We start from the raw sequence: 22,872 nt of genomic DNA on the forward strand, positions 1-22,872 counted from the left end.
CTAAAAAGAACATGGCTGCACAGCTTGCAAAGTTGCATCTGGTCAAACCACAAGACTTCTGGAAAAATGTCCTTCGGACAGACGAGACCAAAATGGAGATGTTTGATCATAATTCACTGTGCCACATTTAGGCAAATCCAAACTAATGTGAAGCCATCTGTCCGACAGCTAAAGCTTGTCAAAATTGGGTCATGCAGAACCAGAACTACTGAAAAAGAAAAGAATCAAAGAAGAGTTGGCCAAAACCCCTCCAGAACAATGTGAAGACTGCAAAGTCATTCAGAGATGATTACATTGTTACTAATTTAATGCTGCTAAAAGTGGCCGTACAAGCAACTGATTAGGTCACCATTGGGTTTTCTTTTGGCTTTATTTAATTTTAAGACCTTCTAACGGCCAGATAATTTTTTATATGTGCTAATTGGCTTTGTAAAACCATATAATTTTACTTTTTTAATTCCTATAAAGTTGGAATATATATATATATATATATATATATATATATACAATATATATATAAAAAAATATTTATATAATGTCAGATTTGCCAGATAAAAGCTTTGCAATTCCCATTTTTTTAATTATTTTTTTGATTCTGTGGCGGAAACAAGCTTTTTATATTTTGTGTGAAGAACAACAGTCTTTATTAGTTTGTTCACATGACTGCTGAACTCACATTAATGTACATGATTTAAACATATTTCAAAAGTACAAATCATATATTTGTTTACGACGGTTTACTAATTTATTTCTAGAAAAAAGTTCTCCTGTGATACTTTTGTAGTTGTGTGAGTCGTCCTGTAGGGAGCGTTGTAGAGCGACGGTATCAGGGCTCGTTCGTCCTCTCATGATCTCACTCACACACACACACTGCCTTACACAGGAAAACACACACCTTTCTCATGTGAAAACACAATACAACACATGCAGAGTGTAGAGCGGACAGTCTGACAGTCCTCGGCAAGGTAAGGCTCCTTTTTGTCATATTTATGTGTATTTTTGAACGGTAGCCTATAGTAAACTATTACATATCTACATTTTAAAGAGTTGTATTACATGTTAGATCACTTTCTCAATCAATTGGGAAATTCCGAAGACTGTTGCTTCTCTGAGAGTAGCCGGTTCGGTTGTAATAGTTTGTTTAAACGCGGTGACTTAGGTATCGAATTATTTCTGGGATTTTTTTTTTTTTTACAACACTCAACATTACATTTTTAATGTCACTCAAAAATGTGCGTGGCTACGGTGGCTTCTCTGCGTTTCATCCTAACCAGTAAGTTAAGTGTTAGCAGCAGGACAGCAAGTTCCCCATGTAATTATATTCATAACGTGTTTACAGTTGTGTTGTTTAGTGTATATTTAGGCTATATTCAGTGATTATATGTCTGTGATTTTAAGTGGACTGCCACCAACTACTTACTACTCACTTAACTTAATGAAAGACCTTCTGTTCTTATATGGTTTGGTGATATTGTATCATATCAGATGCCGTCTAACTTCCACCTTCTGTGTGGGGGAAATATCACATGCTGACTCATTGGTTTATCACTCTTTATGCCCATCTATGCACACCATTTCAAACAAACTTAGCCTACTCTGTTTGACAGTGCAATACTTTATGATATGTTTGATATATCTAGTTTTGGACTGTAACAAGCCTATATGTCAACTTATATTTAAAACAATCTGAATATCAAAAGCAGATTTCCTTAGCAAATTCTACAGGTTGTTGTCCAGAGAACCAACATTTGTGCATAATTTCTCATTAAAAGATTACAGTCTAAGATGACGAATTTCAACTTAGAAATTTGACCCATTCTGACTAGTGTTATCTAACTTTATGTACTTTGCTGACTCACTGAGTTCTGTTCTGTGATTATTCGTCCTTGGCTCACATGATTCACAGTGCGTCTTGGGGGCAAGATGAGGTCATTTCCCCTGGATCAGAAAGATAAATGAGATTGTTGATAATCTCACATACCATATATGGATTTTTGTATTTGAGCATCTGTCTATGCCTTAGAATAAGATGGATGTGTGTGTGAAATCTAGCAGTCATCTTTATGTCAATACAAATTCACATGCAAGGAAAATCTCTATTTATATATTAATATATCACATATGTGGAGATTTTTCAGGTCTCTATCAAAGGCAAGTGGCCAAAACAATTGCCAATCTTTCAGTGAACATCTTTTTTTTATTTTATTTTTTTATACATGCGTTTGCTTGCATTTGTATGGTTTGTGGTATTTCATAGAATGATTCAGAATAGTTCACTAAAAATAGCTCACGCTCATGATGTTCCAAATCTTTGTGATTGATTCTTCTTGAAAATATTGGATTATTATAGTGCAAAACAAAAGAGATTTCTGGAGTATAAACATGACGATTTTGATTTGCATATTTGTAGCACCATTCTGATACTTTAAACCTTTTGATGCTTTGGAATTATGTAAATAAGAAAAGGAATTTGCAACTCAAGACCTTAGGGCATACTAGTCAGCCACAGGCATTTACAGAATGCTCCGAGGAAATTTAACAAAATCATTTGCGTTTCCACTTAAATGATCAGCTTTTGCTGTTATTGGATCAGTGCCAATACATAAAAAGGTTTGTCATTAACAGCAATACAATTGTGCAACAATTACAGTAATACATCGACATTCCGATTTAACAAAGACTGAACAAGTTTTGCATGAGAAGAGATTCCATATCAGCATGAGATGATGACAGCATGATGCACAAGTAGAAATGTAATCAGGCTGACTGTATTTCCACTTGTTTGCAGAAGGCTGCTATTGGGAGTTCATTCACTGACACCAGCAGATATTCCTGGTTTTACTGTATGGATGAATGTGCACTCAGCACCTTCTGCAAACCTCTGGATATGTGCGTGTGTCTGTACATGTTTGCCAAGTGAAATCTAATAGTTTAACTTGTCAAAGCTTTAATTATACCAGCCACTTCTGAACGATTTATGAAGGGCTGCCCCTAATAGATGACTAAACATTAGTCAACTAAAAGAGGCTTAGTTGACCAAATTTTAATCAGTCGTTTAGTTGTAGAAAACGTCGAAGCCACGCAGTGTGCAGGAGGAATGTGTCGAGCAGGAAATCTAAATGTTCATCGATCATTCACCGACCTCAAATGGCTTATTTGAAAAATATGCAAGTAGTCTTATGTTAGCCTCTTACATGGCCACTCGCACTAATGCTAACCGAGATAAATATGCGCTATTAAATGTTCAAATGCAAAATAACTTAAAATACGGTGTCATTTTTGGTCGTATACATAATTCGAAACCTTCACTCAACAACCAACAAACTTTTAGGGCTGTCAAACGATTAATCGCATCCAAAATAAAAGTTTGTCCAAATAAAAGTTCGCATCCAAAATAAAGTTTGCATCCAAAATAAAAGTTTACATATGTGGGTGCACTGGATATCATTATTTTGTATATATATAAAAACACACATGCATGTATATTTAAGAAAAAATATTATTTATATATAAAATTTTTATATTTATATATAATATCAATTATATATAAATCTGTATACAGTGTATACATGAAAATATTTCTTAAATATATACAAGCATGTGTGTGTATTTTTTATATATATATATATATATATATATATATATATATATATATATATATATATATATATATATATATATAATAATTATACACAGTGCCCCAACTATGTAAACACAAACTTTTATTTTGGATATGATTAATCGTGATTAATCGTTTGATATCCCTACAAACTTTTGCTTTTGTAAAATAAAGAAAACAAACAGGATGCGTTTTCTTCGTCTCGGTCTCCGTGTAAACCGCCGTTTAAACGAATAGCACATTCGCTAAAATATTTTTACGTTTTCACCCGCGAGCGTTCTCGTGTAAACACGGCATTTGTGTATAAATAGCCCTCATGTTTCATTCTTCCTTTGTCTAGCTTTGTTCCTTGTTACTAATGTTGGTGAATTTAACGAGCTGTTTACACGACACAGTTTTCAAATAAAAACGTAAAACTTTTTATGCTTATTAGCCAGTCGTTTACATGACAACAGCGTTTTGGGTGCCTGCAAATGCAAAACTACTGTACTGGCCTAGAAGGATAATATCGAGGATTCGTTTGAATCGGGATAATGTTGACAAGGTCGTAAATTAATTTAGATTCACAGATTTTTAGTGTGCTCTCAGACTTTTTGGAGTTTTTTTAGTACCATAAATCTGTTTCTGGTCTGTTAACTCTTAATCATCTCAAGCAGATGTAGACATGCTTGTACAAAAATGAACAGCAATTGCATGTACGCTTCTAGCAAATTCCTTATGACCAGAACTTGAAACATGCAAAGATCGAAATGAAAAGTAAAAAAAAAAAAAAAAGAGTCATCTCGTCTTAGATCTTTTGAGTTCTTTGCGGTGGTCATAATATTCCCGACAGGCTTGCATTATAATCTCCATTCATACCTGATCTTGTATAGTTCTTTATCACTTAAAGTATCACTTAAAGTTATGCATTTACAGTAAACAAGTTCCAGGCCCTTAGGCAGTTATTATAGTCTGGTCTGCTGGCCATAACATGTTTCCCAAAGCAAACTGCAAGTGCTTTCTCACACATTTGTCTTCTACGTGTCCTGGCTTAGGTAATGGGACACCTGGACTGATTTAATGCTGTCGTACAGGTTGTGGAATGAAGCCTGGAGGTTGGATTCAGAAGTTCTTTCTGTTTTCTTCACCATTCAGAATGGTTATTTTGTGTTTTAAATGAGCTGTCCGTGAATGTAGACGATGAATGTGTTTTAATGTATAGACCATTCATAAAATGACGTCAATCTAATGACCCCAAGAAAAAATCCATTAGGCCACAAACAATTACGGTAATTATGGCGGCAAACGCAAAGTGCTGCATGACCGATGGACGAGTTAATGTGAAGGGTGTGAGAGCTCAATGAGAACATTAAGTCTTGATCGTGAAGTTCTCAGGGTGTGGCAGCGCTCCTTTAAAACTTACTTCCTTTTTTTCCCCCAGAATGCACTTTTTCTGTTGATTGCCAGGCTGCATGTATATCTGTCACATTAGAGTGTTCTGTTTCTAAACTGCTGTGCTCGGTGTGTCAGTTTGCAGATTCCCCCCTGAGGCTGTTGTTCTTTCTCTTATCTTGCGCACTCGTCTGTCATCTTCATTCTGGCTCACAAGGCTGATGATTTTCAGCTCCATATGCACTTCATATGCATACTTCGTGCTGGAACGTGTGTGTGTGTACACAAATATAGAGGACCTGTGAAGACTGGCTGGTCTACATATTACAGTAATGAAAGTCCTAGAAAATCAAGGCAGGTGACTCGAGAATGAATCATGATTCATAAGAAAGGCACACTGCAAAACTTACGTAAGTGTTGTGTAGGCTATTACACTGCATGGGAGCAAAGTAAAAGAAATTACTTATTTTTAATAAATGTAAAAATAAACCATAAATATTTAGTTTATCAGACCCCCCCCCTTTTAACTTGTAAGGTTTAAATGTCCAATCTTTCACTTATAAGCCCAAGTCTTCAACAAAGAGTTTGTTTTCTACACAAACATTTTATTTTTATTTATGTAGTGTATAGTAAAGAAGTGCAGACAACTCGACACATTTGACTTTATTTATTTATTTTGAATAAAATAAGTTTTTTTTTTACAATAAAATAGTTAAAGTGTATATTATAAATAATACTCTTATGGTCGCTAAGACTGCTTGCATCCAGTAAAATAGTAAAAATTCAGTAAAAACAGTGTGAAACGTTATTACAATTTAAAATAACTTTTTAATTTGATTTTTTTTCAATGCAAAGGTCAATTTTTAGCATCATTACTCCAGTCTGCAGTGTCACATGATATTCTTTGATTCAAAAGAGCAGCATTTATTTAAAGTATATACTGTATATATATATATATATATATATATATATATATATTATAACATAATTATCTTTACTATCACTTTTGAATTAAATGCACTTCACAATTAAATGCATCCTTGCTGAGTAAAAATATTAATTAAATATTAAAAAAACTTTTGAAAAATAGTGTATACAAGTATAATATCACAACATAACGGCATTTCATTAAAAAAAAATCAACGCTTTGATTAACATGACCAGCAGATAATTTCCTTTGTCCTGTACCGTGTTATTGCATGTTGTGTGTGTAGCCATAAAAACCGTATTCACTTTATAGCCCTTAATCCTGTATTTGTGGACACATGTGGGCACAGAGGACTCCTAATTTTTATTTATTATAAATGTTATATCACTGTCCTTGATAAAGTTTTGTCTATCCAGTTATGGTGGTTTTTTTTTTTAATTTTGGGGGTATTTTTGAATTTATTTACTTCAAAAAGTACCATATTTTCTTTGTAAATTATGCTTATTTTTATGTTTTATTTTTTAACTACATTAAAATATCATTCCAATAAGTTCTTAGAGCTAAAACCTTAAGATAAAGTGACTTTGCTGTCACCTGGTGTCTTATTTTGGCTTATTTTAGAATGCTCTAAATTAGTTTTTCCCATTCATTTCTATGGGAGCCCATTTTTGACCCAAATACAAGATTGATGAGTTTTTATTTTCACCCACTTAACATTGTAGAATTAAGTCAAAAAAAAAAAAATTGTGTGTTCAGGAGGCAAACTTAGAAAAAGTAGCCAAGTATTTTTTAAAAATAAATCAAAACTATTTTGCACACGTTTGTCCAGAATACGGTTTTAGGGTTAAAGGGGTGACGAACTGAGAAATCAAATTTTCCTTGAGCTTTTGACATCTAAGAGGTCATCATCATATTATAAGAATATCCTGTAAGTTTCAGAAGTAAAAACGTTCTTGTTAGTCAAATAAAAGCTTTTATTGACAACAGGCTCAGCAAACGACTTGTTTTTCAAAGTGGTGAACTATGACGTCAAAGAGGATAAAACACCACCCCCGCAGAAGAAGATCAACGCCTACTTCAACATGGCCGGTTTAGCCCCGCCCACTGATTCGTGCATTACACGCATAGCTAAATAACATAGATGCCTACCTCGTGATGACAAACTGGATCGAGCTACCGAGCAATACAAAATATTGTGCAGCGCCTGGTTGTGGAAGAAGACAGTCACTGCATAAGCTTCCTCTGGATTCCAATAGGACTGCATGGCTAAACTTTATTTTTAATTTCGTTCCAGCTGATGAGAGTAAAACATCATCCGTCTGTTCGCTTCATTTCACTGAGGATTGTTTTGTTTACCAGACTGGATTTGCAGACCGATTAAGAGTAAAGAACGGTGCTGTGCCGTCTATATTGGATCTGACAGGAATTGTGCAACACACGGACTCTGGGTCGAACATGTATGGGGCGAATCATTCCGGTTGCCATTTTACAACATTGGACGTTTTCAAAACAATTTCCCCCTACGTGCATCGACGGTTGAGTTCAAACTCATTATAATATGCAAAACTGTTATCCACTCACAGCAGTGGGCGTTTACTTCCAAAGTCTTCAGTGCGAGACGCCCATAAAAACCGAGCGTTTTTCAGCTAGGCTCACAACTTGGGTAGAAAATAGCCTATTACTTATTCATTTTAATGTTTTTGAATGTAAAAACCAAGCGAACGTCCTAAGTTGACCTCAGACAACAATATATTACAATTTAAAAAGCCAGTTCATGACCCCTTTAACATTTGTGGTATTTCACACACAGCAGTGATCCAGACAGCGGTGACAGCATAATCATGACAGACGCTAATCCACAAACCATGTTCCTATCTCTTTAAGAACCATTACCATTAAACGATGAGCCAGCTCAGACTAACCTGGTCAAGCCACCTACACCTCTTATAATTGACTTCCATACAAGGCTCTCCATCTGTTTACACAGACGCTCTCTATCGTGTCTCCACCCTTCACTGGTATCTGGTGTAGCTGCAGTGGAGTGAATCAGCAGTCTGTGCGAGTGATCTCACTTATTTAATATCTCGTTCTGCTGTCTGTGGTCCGATCCCTGAGGATCAAAACCTTTTCTCCTGCATGGACATGTTGACATCTCTGTTTGGTGAAATCACTTCCTCTCTGCTGTATGAAACGGATGTTACTCTGTTGTCTGCAGGAACAAGTTGTAATTGATTGTAAACCACAGGTTGAATATGTTAATAGATCGTTGTTTGCGATTGATTTATAAATGGGTTTTGTCATTTTGAAAGGGAAACCGGTTTGTCATGTCACCTTTATTTATTTAGTGCTTTATTTCAATACAGTTTGTGTCACGGTGATAAACGAGAAAATAACGATCAGTGATGCAAACTTCATCTAATATTCAATATAGAATAAGCACCGCTCAAGTCAAGTGTCATGAGTCCGTTTAATGTTGATTCAGTTCAATAACTGTGTAAGGTTAAATGAATTATTAAATGAGTTCAAATGTAGCTATAAGCAGTTCTTTAGAAGACAAAAGTGTTGTTATTCAGCTCCAGTCAGTTCATCAGTGTGTCAGCTTTGCAAAAATCGTCTGAAATGGCTATAACGAAAACAATATTGAGTTCATGTGGTGATCTCATTTGATAGTGTCAGTGGAGTCAAATCAATAATATTACTGAATATTAAATGTCTTAACCCCAACTAACCAAGCCAACCCAACTAAGCAATTGTACTGAGAATTGCAAAAATGACTTTGTTTTTTCGTTCGAATGGATAGTCCCACTCCAAAACTAATGGCATTGGTTGAGCCATCGCCTCTGTGTCGGGCTGGTTTGGATAGTCTGATAAATTCAAAATTTTAATAGCAACACTGAGTCATTGTGTTTACACTTTTTTCAGGGAAATCCACCTACTTATACTTGTCTCTACATATTAAGGTGGGAAATCAGAAACCGATTTATCACGGAAAACATTACATCATCTTTAAATCTCTAGATTAACTCCTGAATTATGTAATGTAATGATGGTTTTCTTCTCTTTTTTTTGAGCTTTCACTTCTCCGTCTTTCCTTCACATCGCCAAGGATTTTGATTCATAAAGGCATACATATGTTTCCATTATGCTCATTAAATGGTATACCTGTTTTCTGTGGAGATTACATAATTATAATTGGGCTTTTATTGTGTCTAATTGCCCGTTTGCTCCAGTGTGTAATTTATTGGAAACTTGTCGCCATCCTAGTCTCGTTTTCTCTAATTATCTATCCTGCACACCTTATGTAATTCTTGTCTCTTTTTTTCTTTCCACTTAGAAAGATTGCAAGCGTCACCGGCACTGCACAACTACATCCAGAATTTGAGCGTAGAAAATCTTTCAGGTACACATATTTCCTCCTATATTAAGATTAATATATGTAAACAAACATGTTATGGAATTTTGTTTTGGTTTAAGGCACTTTTATATCCCTATAAAAGATATTAAAGGGATAGTTCACCCTCTAGTTGTTCCAAACCTGCACGTATTTATTTCTTCGGCTGAACAAAAAAGAAGATATTTATTTCGGCAGAAGAAAGAAATAACAAAATAAAAGTTTTGGGGTTAACTTTTCCTTTTAACTATTATAGATTTTGTTTTACCCTTGTCTCCGGACACAGACCTTCAAACTTAAACTATGTAAATCCGACATACAAATATTACATTTTTGAAACTAAGATTAAAAATAATATTTAAAATATTTCTTAATATTAAAATATAAGACTTAAAATATTTCAATAGTCTCTATAGTACTTTTTTATTTTTAAGAAATCGATTCTTTTATTCATCAAGGTTGCATTAAATTGACGAATAAATGCTGTTCTTTTGAACTTTCATCAAAAAAAAAAATCCTGAATCACTTTTTCCACAAGAATACTAAGCAGCACAATTGTTTTCAACGTTGATAATAATAATTGCCTTATCTCTAGAACACATTAGAATGATCTCTAAACGAGTAACGACGCTGAAAATTCAGTTTTGCATCATGGGAATAAATTAGGCTACATTTTAAAATATATTAGAATAGAAAACGGTTTCAAATTGTAATAATATTTAACAATATTGCTGTTTATGTTTTGTATTTTTGATCAAATAAATGAGGCTTGGGTGAGCATAAGAGACTTCTTTCAAAAAATCTAACAGACCCTTAAACAGTTTATTTATCATTTTTATTAGTAATTTATTTAAATTATGTAAAAATGTAAAATATTATAATACAACATACTACATGTGATATTATCCTTAGCAAGACAAATGTTTCAGCTGTTTTATTCCAAACAAAATCCAATCAAAGAATGCATAATGTGAGAACAAAATTACATTTGATAGTTCAGAAGGAATAAATAAAGGTCCACAGGGTCAAAAGTGCACATATAAAAAGAAACACCCAATTATACACCTCCACAAAAACATCCTTCAGACTCCCTGGGTTTAGAAAGCAAGTCTCTGCACACAGGCAACTACTAATGTGCAGATGTCTTTGTTTGCTGTTCCAGCTATTATAATTGAAGTATCAAATAATTCACTCCGGACACAATACGGAGCAGAGGATCGGCTGTTGGCAAGAAGCAGAAACGTGTCAAGATGTTGACCGATGAGGTTTCACAGGTGCAAGAGGTCAGTGTTGTCACCGCCCACTCATTAACCATGAAAAATGTGTATGTGTTCATAATCTCTATGCGTTTGTATTCAGGTGAGATACTGCCTGAAGACTCTGAGGGAGCAAATGGCAGCCAGACAAAACAACAATAAGGTGCAATATTGACGTTTTTTTCCTGTTCTGAACGATCTCACAAAATTAGAGTATATATACACCTATATTAGATATTGAGTATACTATATAAAACATGCTGGGGTGTTTTCCAACCCAAATGTTGGGTTAAAAATGCAATTAAAAAAAGTTACAATTAAAAAATTTGAAATTACATTTTGTGTCCATATTTTACCCAAATTTGGGTTCAAACAACCCAGCATTGTTTTTAGTGTAGGTATCCATTATTTCCTCAGTTGCTACACTGTGTATTGCTGGTGTTTTTTTCCTATCTGCTTTTCTTCAAATGACTTCGATAAGTGGTCTCATTTGTAAAATAATCTGTTTTGTGCCCTAGATTCCATCGAATGGCTTTAAAGTCAACTTGCTTGTAAGCAAAGCCAATGGCTCCAATGGGTTTTTGAACGGATCTCACTCTAAAAGTCAGGTAAACTATTTGTCATGTACAAAGATTATTCATCTGCACCATTATAAATGCGCACCTATACAGCAAAAATGTATAGGCTACTTACAAAAGCAAACAAACTGAGACACTCCCATAGAAAGAGAAAGAAAACATTCAGTCCGCTCAGTGCATCACATTTCAGTGGTTTTGGACAAAATTGAATGCTGTATTGTGGGTAAGGAAATGGCCCCTTTTCTCCATTAAGGGCATTTATCCTTCAGTCTCGAGTAACTTTTGAACTATATTGAATAACCTCCCTGTTTGAAAATGGGATTCCTGTTCTCCTTTACGGACTCCCAAATAATAACGTCAATGGACACAAAGAGACAAAGTAACAGATACGGTTCAGCCCTTTTAATGAGGAGACGTGATGATAATGATGACGTACATGGATAAATAATTTGGCCAAAAAACAGACATTACCACATCTTGGTTCATAATTGTTTTCATGTTGATGTGCTGTGAAGTTCTGAGATTTGGGAGCGTACACACATTAACTTTTTGCTTCTGCCTGTGAAAAGTCACACCCTTGACGTGATGCCTTTGGGAGCAGCAATTGCCAAACCACTTCTCAGTCAGTAAACAACCTGTCATTCTGCCTTTACTACACACCTACAGCGCCTCCCATGCACACACTATATTTTTTCCTTATTTTATTTATGATAATAATATTATTATCATAAAATATATCACTATAAAATTAATTAATACTTATTATTATTAAAGGGGTATTAAAGTATGATTTCACTTTTCTAACTTTAGTTAGTGTGTAATGTTGCTGTTTGAGCATAAACAACATTATTGAAGATGTTTGCTTTTAAAGAAAAGGACTACAACAAACGGATGGTGCTAGGGACTGTTCCTCCAGGGTTAGTGACATCACCAACCCTAAAATGTGCATAAACCCCGCCCCCGTCCATGTTGAGAGTAGTTGTATAAGAATACATTTGTGTGTCAGCTCAAATTTTAGCATCCATCTTTTCACATGCAATAGAAAGTCACTCTGTGATTACATGACAGAATATGCTAATTGAAGATAGTTAACTCCACATCAGCAACATAAATTCATTAACTAACCATTCAGAGACGTCCTGTTGCATTCTACATGTTGTCACTTCTTGAGTCTCTCCATCTTTGATTGACTCGTTTTAACATTAAAGGAGAACAGTTTCTGTCATTTTAGTGTGTCTGCGTGAACACACAAGCTCTTGAAGCCCCGCCCTCTGCAGCAGCTCATTTGCATTTAAAGGGCCTGGCACAAAACAGTGCGATTTTGCAAACCCTCAAAAAGTGACAACTTTAACAAGCTATGTAAAAATATCTGGGGGGTATTTTGTGCTAAAACTTCACACTCTTGGGACTTTATAGATTTATTTGACATTTTGTGAAAATGGAATTTTACTACCTCTTTAATTGTTTTTTCTACAAGGTACAGAAAGAATATTTTAAGTATAAAGAAGATTCTAAAAGAATATCCTATGTAAGTTATAATATCCACACACCATGCGCACAGAGGATATTTTTTCTAATTTTATTTAAAGAGAGGTTATGCTTTTTAAAATTCCAGGGAACGTACAGTACACTTCATAATATTTGGCACATTTTGTAAAATGCAGTAAAATCAAGAATCTGTTATTTGCTAATTCTCTTTATTTAAACAAAAAAAGTACAAAGAAAAGATTTCCAATGTTTTCACTGAACAACTTCATTGTATTTTGCAAATATATACACATTTAGATTTTTAATGGCTGGAACTTACTCCAAAAAAGTTGGGACAGAGTCATGTTTACACCTGTGTCACTTCACCTTATCTTTTTAATTACACTTTTAATCATTTTGGGAATTGTGGATACCAATTACTGCATTTTTTTTTCAAGTCTGATACAAGACAGCTGCTCAAAAGCCTGTGCAAGCACTTATTATCATTGTCTGATTCTCCTTTTTATGATGGGTGATAAATTATCAATTGGAAACCAGTCTGGACTGTAGGAATAGACTGTGTATGAAAAAAACTGCTTTAGCAAGTGCAGAATGAAGCCTGGCATTGCCTTGTCTTAATAAACACAGACTTCCCAGGAAAGATGGCAGTATACATCCCAATAAATGCCTCCACGTCAATGGTGCCTTTACTCACATAGCCAAGGCATACATACAAAACAGGTTGAGGCATGGTTGAGCTGTATTCCTAGTGTTGACCAATAACAACATATGGCCAATTCGCGTACTTATGCACTATTCTATGAGATTTTGTAGTATAAATAGTAAATATAAATAGTATACTCGGATGATGTACTTAATTAACCGAAGAAAATGCATGCATAGTGTATAGTGAGCCATTTGAGATGAGATGCAACTGACAGACTGGGAAGAGAGTTGCTGCAATAATGTCAAATATGCAAAAAATATTTATTTTAAATTCAAGCATGAAAACCTATTCTAGTAGACCCCAAAAACAAAAACAAAATCAAGACTTTGTAAAAGGGTTTATTCTTATTATCTTAATATATTAAGCAAAGCATATAAATAATATACTAAAAGACAACCAAATATGAAACTAAGTGCAGCTGCAAATGATGCTACGATTTTTATCATATACTATTGTACTATTTGATTGTACTATTTTTTTTTTGTCTGGTATATTTGACTGTAATAGCATGGTACATTTTTTAAGGTTGACAATACAAAATGAATATATTAAATATGAGCAAATTGAACATGATTTCTTATGTTTGCACAGGATCAGGAGGATGATAACTGCATAGCCTTAAAAGAAGTCACCAAACACATGTACACTCGTCTGCAAGAGATGGAGAAGAGACACCAGGAGGAGAAAGAGAGACTACAGGTCAGAAATATAATAAAACAATGCCAGGAAAATGAATAAAACTGTGATATAATGTGGTTCGTCCTTTCCTAAACTAAGCACCTTGTTTTTTTTGCAACCTCCTTTAGGCAGAAAACATTGAATATCAGCGGGGGTTTCTAGAGGATTATAACTCTCAGATGCAGAAAGCAGAAACCAAGGCAGAGGAACAGAGCAAAAAGGTGGAAGAGATGCAGAAGCGTATGAGTGGGTTGGAGCTGGAAAATGTCACACTACAAGAAAAATTGGCCGCTAGTGAGGCTGAACTCGAGAAACTGCGAGGACTGAAGAAAACGGATAGTGAGGACAGGTGATCCCTTTCATTTTGGTGTTCATAATGCATTGTTCTCATGTTTAACTGTTTCCTTGGCTACGTTCAATAGGTTCCACCTGCAATTTAGTTAGCAATAAATTGGGCTAAATAATTGCCTTGTGCTGCCATAGAAACCATCCTTCAATGTCACACCTCTCACATGGAATTCGACTTGCTGTGACTCATTTTTGTGCTTTGAAAGTAGACTCACCCTCTGTGTTTCTAATGCAGTTACACACATGTGTTACTAAAAGTGTCATTGTGAGTGTGTACACATGAAACATACAGGTTTTCTGCACTGCAGGTCTGAACAACTGAAAAAGGAGCTGGCAACTCTGAAAAATAAAAACCATAGCTTGGATGACATGCTCAAAAGTCAACAACGGAAAATCAGAAACATGATCGAACAGGTAATAATTCCTGTGCGTAGGATATTTGGAGAAACACCCAATCACAGACATAGGCAAATCATTAAATGACATTTGCAAACCATTTTATTTATGTAATTGAAAGAACATTTTTGGAGGAGGACTGGATTTCTTTATTCAAAGTATTAATTCACCCTTGCACAAATTAAGGCCTTAAGTTCTTTAATCAGAGCAGAAAGTCTTAAATTCATAAATTCATGGCATGAAATGGTGCATGCACTGCAAAATAGAAAATCTGTGTCCTGTTTTCCAATACAAATATCTAAACATCTTTGATACATTTACTTGAGCAAAATATGTATATATATATATATATATATATATATATATATATATATATATATATGATTAAAACAAGATCAAATATATTTTTTATGTACAAATATCTTTTTTTTTTGTTTGTTTACAAATATCTTTCTTTTTGTATATCAAATATACACACAGTTGCCAATGGGCTCAGAAAAATCAACTTAATTCAAAGGGAATTTTTAATAACTCATTGACAGAGATTTGTTCTTGTTTTAATCATAAACACACTTAATTATTTGCCTCTCAAGTTAATCTATCTTGATTTAATAATCTTTAGACCACTGCACTGGAAACCAAAACTAAAATTCAGAGAAAGAACCATTTTTTTGCATTATGATCAAAGCATAGTAAGAGTTATTTCAATATTTTATTGGCTGGAAGCGATTTAAGGTGCTTTTAATTTGTAAAACGAATTAAAAAGTAATGGAAATATGTTGAAAGTTGTATTTTCAAACTTTAAAGTGTTGTTTCTGCCTAAAGACATTTATATTAAAACATAACACATTGTCATATTTTCCCTTCAATTTATTCCTTCAATTTTCTTTGTCTTAAATTTACCTTCAGAAACCCTGTGTGTGTATACTATATATATATATATACTGTAAAAATAGTAGTCATATTGACTTTTAAATAAATATGCTAATAAGGTTCAAAAAAGGAAGAAGAGAGGACAAGATGAAAAAAAGGAAGATTTTTTTTTTTTGGTGCTACACACAGGTTGTTTGCTCAGATCAGAAGTGAAACTCAACCTCAGTCATAAATAAAAGATGCTGTCATTTCCCTGCTGATCAGCCGCGTGCACTTTACATCTCATGTTACGCATAAAAGCTTCGCCCATGAACAATGAAATAAATGCAAAAAAGCATTATGCTTCTCTGTAGATAATGACTCCTGATTAATTTATTGCATCCTAAAATGCATTTAATATCAGCATGATTAGTGCTTGCATTAGTTTATTTATATGTCCATACTGTACATGTTAACAGGTGCAAAATTCACGAACCGTGATGGAGCAAAGAGACCGAATGATCGCCGACCTTAAAGAGAGGGTGTCTTTCCTTGAAGCTGAGGTCAGTGTCTGTGTTCTTTCAGAGAACCTCTTCATTTTTTCCCTGCCTTTAAATGTGTGACTAACATCAAATGTGACCTACAGAATAGAGAGATGCATGACCGGATGGAGTTTTATACGGGGAGTCAAGTGTCTAAACCATATAACTCAGACATGGGGTCCAAGGTTGTCTACAGGTATTTCTTTCTTATAATGTACACATGTATCTTATAATACACACACACACACACACACACACATATGTATATGTGCCATATATGTGATTCAATCATAGATTTCAATCTACTTTAAAGCAATTAGGGAAATCTTATTAAATGTTTTCTGTAATACACATTGGCCACGAATAATGGCGCCCTTTTATTTAATAGTTTTTGGCAACCTCATTTGCCAAGATAACAGCTCTGGGTTTTCTTCTATAATGCCTGATGAGTTTGGAGAACACCTGACATTATTCATCCATACAGAATCTCTCCAGATCAATCAAATTCCCAGTTGGTGCTTCTCCTCTTCAGTTTTCATTGTTCAGGTCAGGGGATTGGGATGTTCATGGCAGAACCTTACATTCATGCTCATTTTGATGTTTGTTTTGAATCATTGTCCCGATAGAAGACCCAATCATGGCCCATTATATGATTTTTAGCAGATGCTGTCAAGAGGATTTTTCTTGAAACCCTTCCAAACAACTTGTGGTGCTGTTTGATATTTCTACTAGGCTTTCTGACCCAAAGACTCAACTCATACTTGGAAAGTCTTTGGCTACCCAAACTATCATTCTTGCCATGCATTAAGACAATATAGACATGTCTCTTCCAGGGAATTTTCTGATTGGAACTACTTAATTATCACCCTGAAACAGGAAATTATGTCTGGGTAAATTAATTACAGTAAAAAGTGTAAATTAATACACCTTAAATATATTTTACTAATAAGAATTTCGAGGGGTATAACATAACATGTAATAGAAAAAAAAAAATCAAAATGTGAATCCCCCCATACACACATTTAGTTTTACTTCAACAGTAAAAAATCCTAACCTTTCAATGAAATATGACTGTTACAGAGTATATATTCAAAAACGTATTTACCATTTTGTATTATAGCAAACCTCTGACGCCAACAAGCCCAGGAAACCGGTCGCTGCCATTCATCAAAGTGGTCGAGATCAAGTCTTAAACAACAGGGGGAAAAGATGAAGATTACTGATGGAAGAGAGGGAGACAGTGAGTGAGAGACACATTATGGAAATAGCCACAAACATTCCTTCTCTCCCAAAATGTATGCAACAACAATCAGTTTAGCACAAATCTACTTGTTATGTAAATAAGTAATATGATACTTTGTATATAGGACTGTTCGTGTCTTGTAAAGTCACTTGTATATTGGATTTGTAGATCATACACTACATTTTCATGCTTCAAGCAACTATATTAATTGTAGAAGATCTTATAAGTGGTGAAATTCATATTTCCTAATGATCTGCCACTGTGTCTTTTTCATCATGTTACAATCTGATAATGCAGCTGTTGTATGAATATTGTTACTGACAGCCAATTTGAGTAATCTAATGAAGCCAAATTTGATCCCATATATAATAAAACAAAAAAATATTTCTGTGCTACTTATGTACCTGTGCATGTACATACTATACTGATATACAGTTCTGAATTTAACTATCTTGCATAGTCTTTTGCTATTTTCCCATTGGGAACTGTAATTGCATTGTGTTCTGAAGAACTATTTTTTTTTGTTTTTTTTTTGTTACTGAATTCAGTGATAGACTCCTCTTCCATCCATCTCTCATTAAATGTGAAAAATTGTGTTACTGTAGATGGAATTGTTGTACTATGCACATTTATCTGGTATTGTATTTAGCTGGTACATGTATTTATCTTAAGGGCTAATAAATAAAACGTATTTAAGATTGCTTGCTATATGTTTAAGAGTGTTACTTCTATAAAAGTCTAGTGACTCCATTTTGTTTAGTAGGCTACTTGAAGAGAATTGTGTGTTTTTTTGGAAATTGATTTTTAAAAAATCTTTCATTCACTGGTAGTAATTACTAATTGTATTCATATTTTTGTTGGCTGAAATTACTGTTGGCTGAAGTTGTCTGTGCACTTACTTTTCTGAAGCTCGTAAACATTCAGCGCGGACCACTAGCGACATCTACTGATGGGACTGTGAACTACGGTAACACTGAAACATGTAGTCTTTCAAATGAAATACAAAATGAAGCTAAATATAAACAAAGCTCGTTAACCCTGTAAAGCCACTATAAATACACAGTTTTATGATCAAATCTCTGTAGTTTTATTTGAGGGGGTCAATAATGCAATGCAATGATGATGATTGAGAGATGTACAACAAACACTTTCATGTATACAAATACCTAATTGCATGGGTAAATAGTTTAAGGGCACATTCTAATAGAGTAAGCCACCGTTTGACATCCCATTTTAAAAAGCATTAGTTACTAAACCATGTATCTAAATGTAACCTAGTATGCATAGCAAGTTTTAAACACATTATGGCCTGGTTTCACAGATTAAACCAGGATAGCCTTAGTTAAATTAAGACATTTAAGTAGCTTTTATAAAAATAAAAAAAACCCAATGGCATTGACATACAAGTTGCTTCAGGTTAAAAGAGTTGGGACTATATGGTTTAGTCTGTAAAACTGGGGGGGAAATGTTTGTAATTATATGCCATAGGCCTACATGTATTTGTGATATAGAGTCAAAGACACATAATAAGATAACCAACATCAACTAAAGGGTAACAAATTAAACATTACATAATTGTGTTTAAGTTGTTATATATGCATTCGTACGTAGTTGTCACGTGGTTGGGCTCTGCGAGTGAAGCCGCAGTGGCTGTGATAAACCACGTGACGCTATGATCCGGGTGTCAGTGTGGAAGAGAAACAGGTAAATTTTGAGTCTTTCGCTTATTGTCTGCGCGAGTCGGTTCGGCCTTGTTGTCGGCATTGGGGAATCGATTTGGGACGCGAAAGAGTTCGTGTTTTGTTTCCGCCTGATTAGGAGGTCGATATTGAAGCCTCCTTCGGTCGGCGTTATCTTCACATTTCTGACGTCCAGCCTGGTCTTTGGTTAGTACCTCGCCTGTTAATTTTTTTTTTTATCATTTGGGGCCTGTAGGCCTCGGTAAAGCCTCGGTGTCGAGTGCACATGTGAACTGACGAGAGTGCGCCTCACCCCGGGGGGCGTGTGCCTTCCAGTTAAAACAAACGCATATTACTAAAGTGTTGATTAACGTAACGGACGATTTTTCCAGTCTCACATTTACGTTGATAAACTAAATAGTTGATTAACCACCGGCAAAGTTTATTTTTGGGCAGCAGCATAATGATGCCCGAGAACCGGCCATGAGGTTATTATACGATACGCGGTCAGAGCGGAAGCCACCCAATTATGCAGAGCTTGTATTTATTATTTGACGCATCAATAACCCTTTAAGACAATTAAAACCGTGTGTATGTGTGTTCATATACTAGGATCGTTGGATCTGCTTGTTTGAGTTTATTCCGAGTTGCTTTTCCAAGGCCCATCGCCTGGACCAATCATAGCCCTTCATCCCTGAAGATTTTTTATTATTATTATTATTAATTAAGTTTACAAAAATTATTAATAGATTACAATTTGTTTACTCCTTGACCGGTAAGTCAATATAGGATTCCCAGGATGTCCATCTAAGCACCACGGGTAATGTAGGTTAACTTACCTGTTGGATGCCTATTGTACAGCTTGATTGGCTAACGTTAACGTTACTTTTTTAAATGCACAAGGCGATTTTATGCACCTTTGAATGGAAACAAATGGCTTTTAAGTGCTTCTATCCTTAAGCAATTTCCATGTTATATCTAGAAAGTTATGTATTGTTTTTTTAATGTAACGTTACCATATGGTATATTGTGACAGATATGAAATCCTTCACATCTTTGTTGACAATGTGCCTTCACCTTTACCCATGGGCTGTGTGATTTTCACGTCTCTAGCATACTCTTTGTGACTGATGTAACTTATCCTCGTCCTGTTTAAAGGCCGTTAAGTTCGTTTTTCTTGAGCGTCGTCCGTCTGTTTTCCCGCGGCGAGTCCCGCGTGTTTCTGTCACGCTGGTTGATTCTGTGCGCCTTATAAAGTGCGCAGTTTCTTTCGGCCACCACATGCCCTGCATTTCCTCATGCGCAGAGCTGCTGTGCTTTTTGCTATTACCATACATGTAATATTGCATAACTTGCACCAGGTGGATTGCTTTTGGTGTTATTTTGTCGAAATATCTTTTTTTTAACCCCCTCGTGGTTTTAAAATATCAAAAAAATGAGGATGTTAAGCCCCGGAAGCGCGTTCATAGTTGACCTGTTGCTGCTTGACTTGTAAATACCGTTTTGTTTTCACGTGTAATAATTGCGCAAAATTCTCGGAATTGAATTTGTGTCGGTGTTTTGGTAAAGTTGTGCCGTCGTTTTATGGGTAGAGCGTCAGTTCAGACATGTGACGTTGTTTACTTCCAGTTTTGGCTAATCAAAATGGCTACACAAGGTGCATCGTGTTTGTTTGCATCCATTTTTCATGTTAAGATGATTTGCTTGGACCATGTGATGTTTTTAGGAGTGGTGTTTGAATTTTGGGCATTTAATAACATCTTCAATCTGTTTCTCTTTTTAAAGGCATTATTCCATTGTAAATACTGTTATTTGTATATACTGTAAATGATGACTTCAGTGGGCGGAAGCCGGGCCCGGGGCAACTGGGAGCAGACGCAGGGTCAGACACAGAGCCAGTCACAGCACAAGCAGAGGCCCCAGGTATGATTACACGCATTACTTTCTTTTGATAATAAAATGACCCTTTTCACATTTTTGTGGTTTGCTGAAGTCGTCATTGTTGGGTAAGCTTCTTTAGCGATGAACGGGAGACGACTGCAAATATAATTTTTGTATTTTCATTTGCTCCAATAGCAAAAGAGAAAAAATCTGTTTGCGTTTGACGAGTTTTGAAAAGAACAATTATCGATAGATTACAGCATTCAGAAAAGGGAACAATTTAAAACTTGCTATCCCACCCATAGCTGTTGTATTAGATACACTCTCGCAGCAGCGTTAATTCATTTTTTTTGTTCGTCGTTTACTGCCAAGGTAATATAACACAAAAGTATAGCATCATATGTGTAGTACATTTTAAAAATGTGATAAATGGTTCATAGTGATGAGGTAGCCTCAGTTATGGTTCCTAATGCTTGCACTCCAAAGCCCTTTTAACCCCCCACAGGAATAGCAGCAAAAACAACTAGGCATAGTAAAGCACTAAATGTTGATTCGGGTGCCTAATCTCAACTCTTGTGTTTGTAAATTCCAGCCTTTTTTTTTATTTTCCAGATTACTCAATATTTCCAGATGTTTTATGAGTGAATTGATTTATAACTTTTGAGAGGTCTAAGGTACTAAACTAAAGTAGTTAACATTTAAAGTGGATCAAAAAAAGTTAATCAAAGATTTCCTGAGACAAGGATATTGTACGGATACGGATATTGTTCAAAATTCATGTATAACTTTTAGGGCTGGGCGGTATATTGAGTTTGTACGATTTATCCGTGTATTTTTTATTTTTTTTTTTTTTTTTTTTAAACAATACTGTATGGAATGTGGCAATACCATTTTTTATCTATACAGTAGTTTGACACGAGCACATCTGAAAAATAGCTGAGGACGCAGTGTTTTCCTGCAGTCAAAATACAGTACAATTTTTCGTAAAAATGACCAAAGCTTATGTTAAAGTCAAAATAACTAGTAAGATAGTTAACCAGTTTTAAGTAGCTTGATGCTCTGACAGATACTGTTGATGACTGACAGATATTTACGTGCGGTGTTTAATGCGTTTGAGATGTGGTGCAAATAAAAAAATGTAGAAAGTGTATGTATATATATATATATATATATATATATATCGGCCAGCCCATAACTTTGAAAGGTTTATGATCAAATGATAGATGATCAGATGATATATATGACCCTTTTCAAATGACCCTCAATTCAAATGATTATATATGATGTGTGTGTGTACTACATATCGGCCAGCCCATAACTTTGAAAGGTTTATGATCCACTTCAAATGTTGATTATTGTTATTAGCTTTTGGATGTTAAAATATTCTAAAGAGTAAGACCAAATCTGTGATGTGACATTCATGAGCAGCTTATGTAGTCAGTTATGTTCTTGAGTAGTTTGCCGTTTCAATGGAAAAACTTTGGAATGAGAACCAGCACCATTTTGGTGGGAAATGGGTATTCGTGGCATCCATCAGACTGAGGCTTATTCTCCGAGTCAGTGCCGTCTATCGCTCAGAATGTTCTGAATTAAATTAAGGGCTCTAGGAATAAATCACAAATCTATGCCCAAGCAAATGCTAGGCCTGACCTATTTCTCTAGCTGTATTCTAGCTCACTTCAAGCATGTGGATTGTTATAAAATTTAACTGTTATGATGTGATTGTAAAAGATTGCCAAATCAATATCCAGAGTATAAAAATTCCCTGCCCAAGCACAGAAGCTGCATTTTCTTTAAAAAAAACAACAAACATCTTTAATTGTTACAATGTAATATTGCCAACAGTTTCATAATTGATCATTTTGGAATGTATACAAGAAGCCAGCTAATTTTAAAAAGATCATATTTGATCTTTA

General features: G+C 34.9%; 2 protein-coding genes across 10 annotated transcripts in view; both read left to right on the forward strand.

Annotated features, from left to right (window-relative positions):
* The first annotated feature begins 812 nt into the window (after positions 1-812).
* Positions 813-18,097, forward strand: tuft1b (tuftelin 1b). 3 transcript variants are annotated; one of them, XM_039679048.2, is made up of 11 exons: positions 813-965; positions 9,253-9,318; positions 10,472-10,592; positions 10,669-10,728; positions 11,084-11,173; positions 13,929-14,036; positions 14,144-14,364; positions 14,672-14,777; positions 16,091-16,174; positions 16,258-16,349; positions 17,274-18,097. In XM_039679048.2, the coding sequence occupies exons 3-11, from the start codon at positions 10,560-10,562 to the stop codon at positions 17,344-17,346; spliced, it is 867 nt and encodes a 288-aa protein (XP_039534982.2). In that variant the 5' UTR covers positions 813-965; positions 9,253-9,318; positions 10,472-10,559; the 3' UTR covers positions 17,347-18,097. The 3 variants fall into 3 exon arrangements, with proteins under 3 accessions (XP_039534982.2, XP_088979001.1, XP_039534983.2); XM_039679049.2 differs by having other exon boundaries at positions 853-965; positions 9,257-9,318; XM_089122875.1 differs by lacking the exon at positions 9,253-9,318 and having other exon boundaries at positions 823-965.
* Positions 18,098-19,033: 936 nt separating this feature from the next.
* ubap2l (ubiquitin associated protein 2-like) overlaps positions 19,034-22,872 on the forward strand; it is a 30,616-nt gene continuing 26,777 nt past the window's right edge. For 6 of the 7 annotated variants that reach the window (XM_039678316.2, XM_039678320.2, XM_089123168.1 and 3 more), the window contains exons 1-2: positions 19,107-19,282; positions 20,861-20,998. In XM_039678316.2, the coding sequence (XP_039534250.2) occupies positions 20,903-20,998 (96 nt within the window). In that variant the 5' untranslated portion in view covers positions 19,107-19,282; positions 20,861-20,902. The other variant, XM_039678317.2, reaches the window with a different exon arrangement.

The sequence above is a fragment of the Pimephales promelas genome, chromosome 18, assembly GCF_988280905.1.
Source record: "Pimephales promelas chromosome 18, fPimPro1.hap1.1, whole genome shotgun sequence".
Lineage (NCBI taxonomy): Eukaryota > Metazoa > Chordata > Actinopteri > Cypriniformes > Leuciscidae > Pimephales > Pimephales promelas.

Excerpts from the sequence above, each read along its gene's own strand:
- tuft1b (XM_039679048.2), top strand. The coding sequence starts at position 10,560 with ATGTTGACCGATGAGGTTTCACAGGTGCAAGAG. Across the intron at positions 10,729-11,083 it reads CCAGACAAAACAACAATAAG|ATTCCATCGAATGGCTTTAA; the intron begins GTGCAATATTGA and ends TTTGTGCCCTAG. Across the intron at positions 11,174-13,928 it reads GATCTCACTCTAAAAGTCAG|GATCAGGAGGATGATAACTG; the intron begins GTAAACTATTTG and ends ATGTTTGCACAG.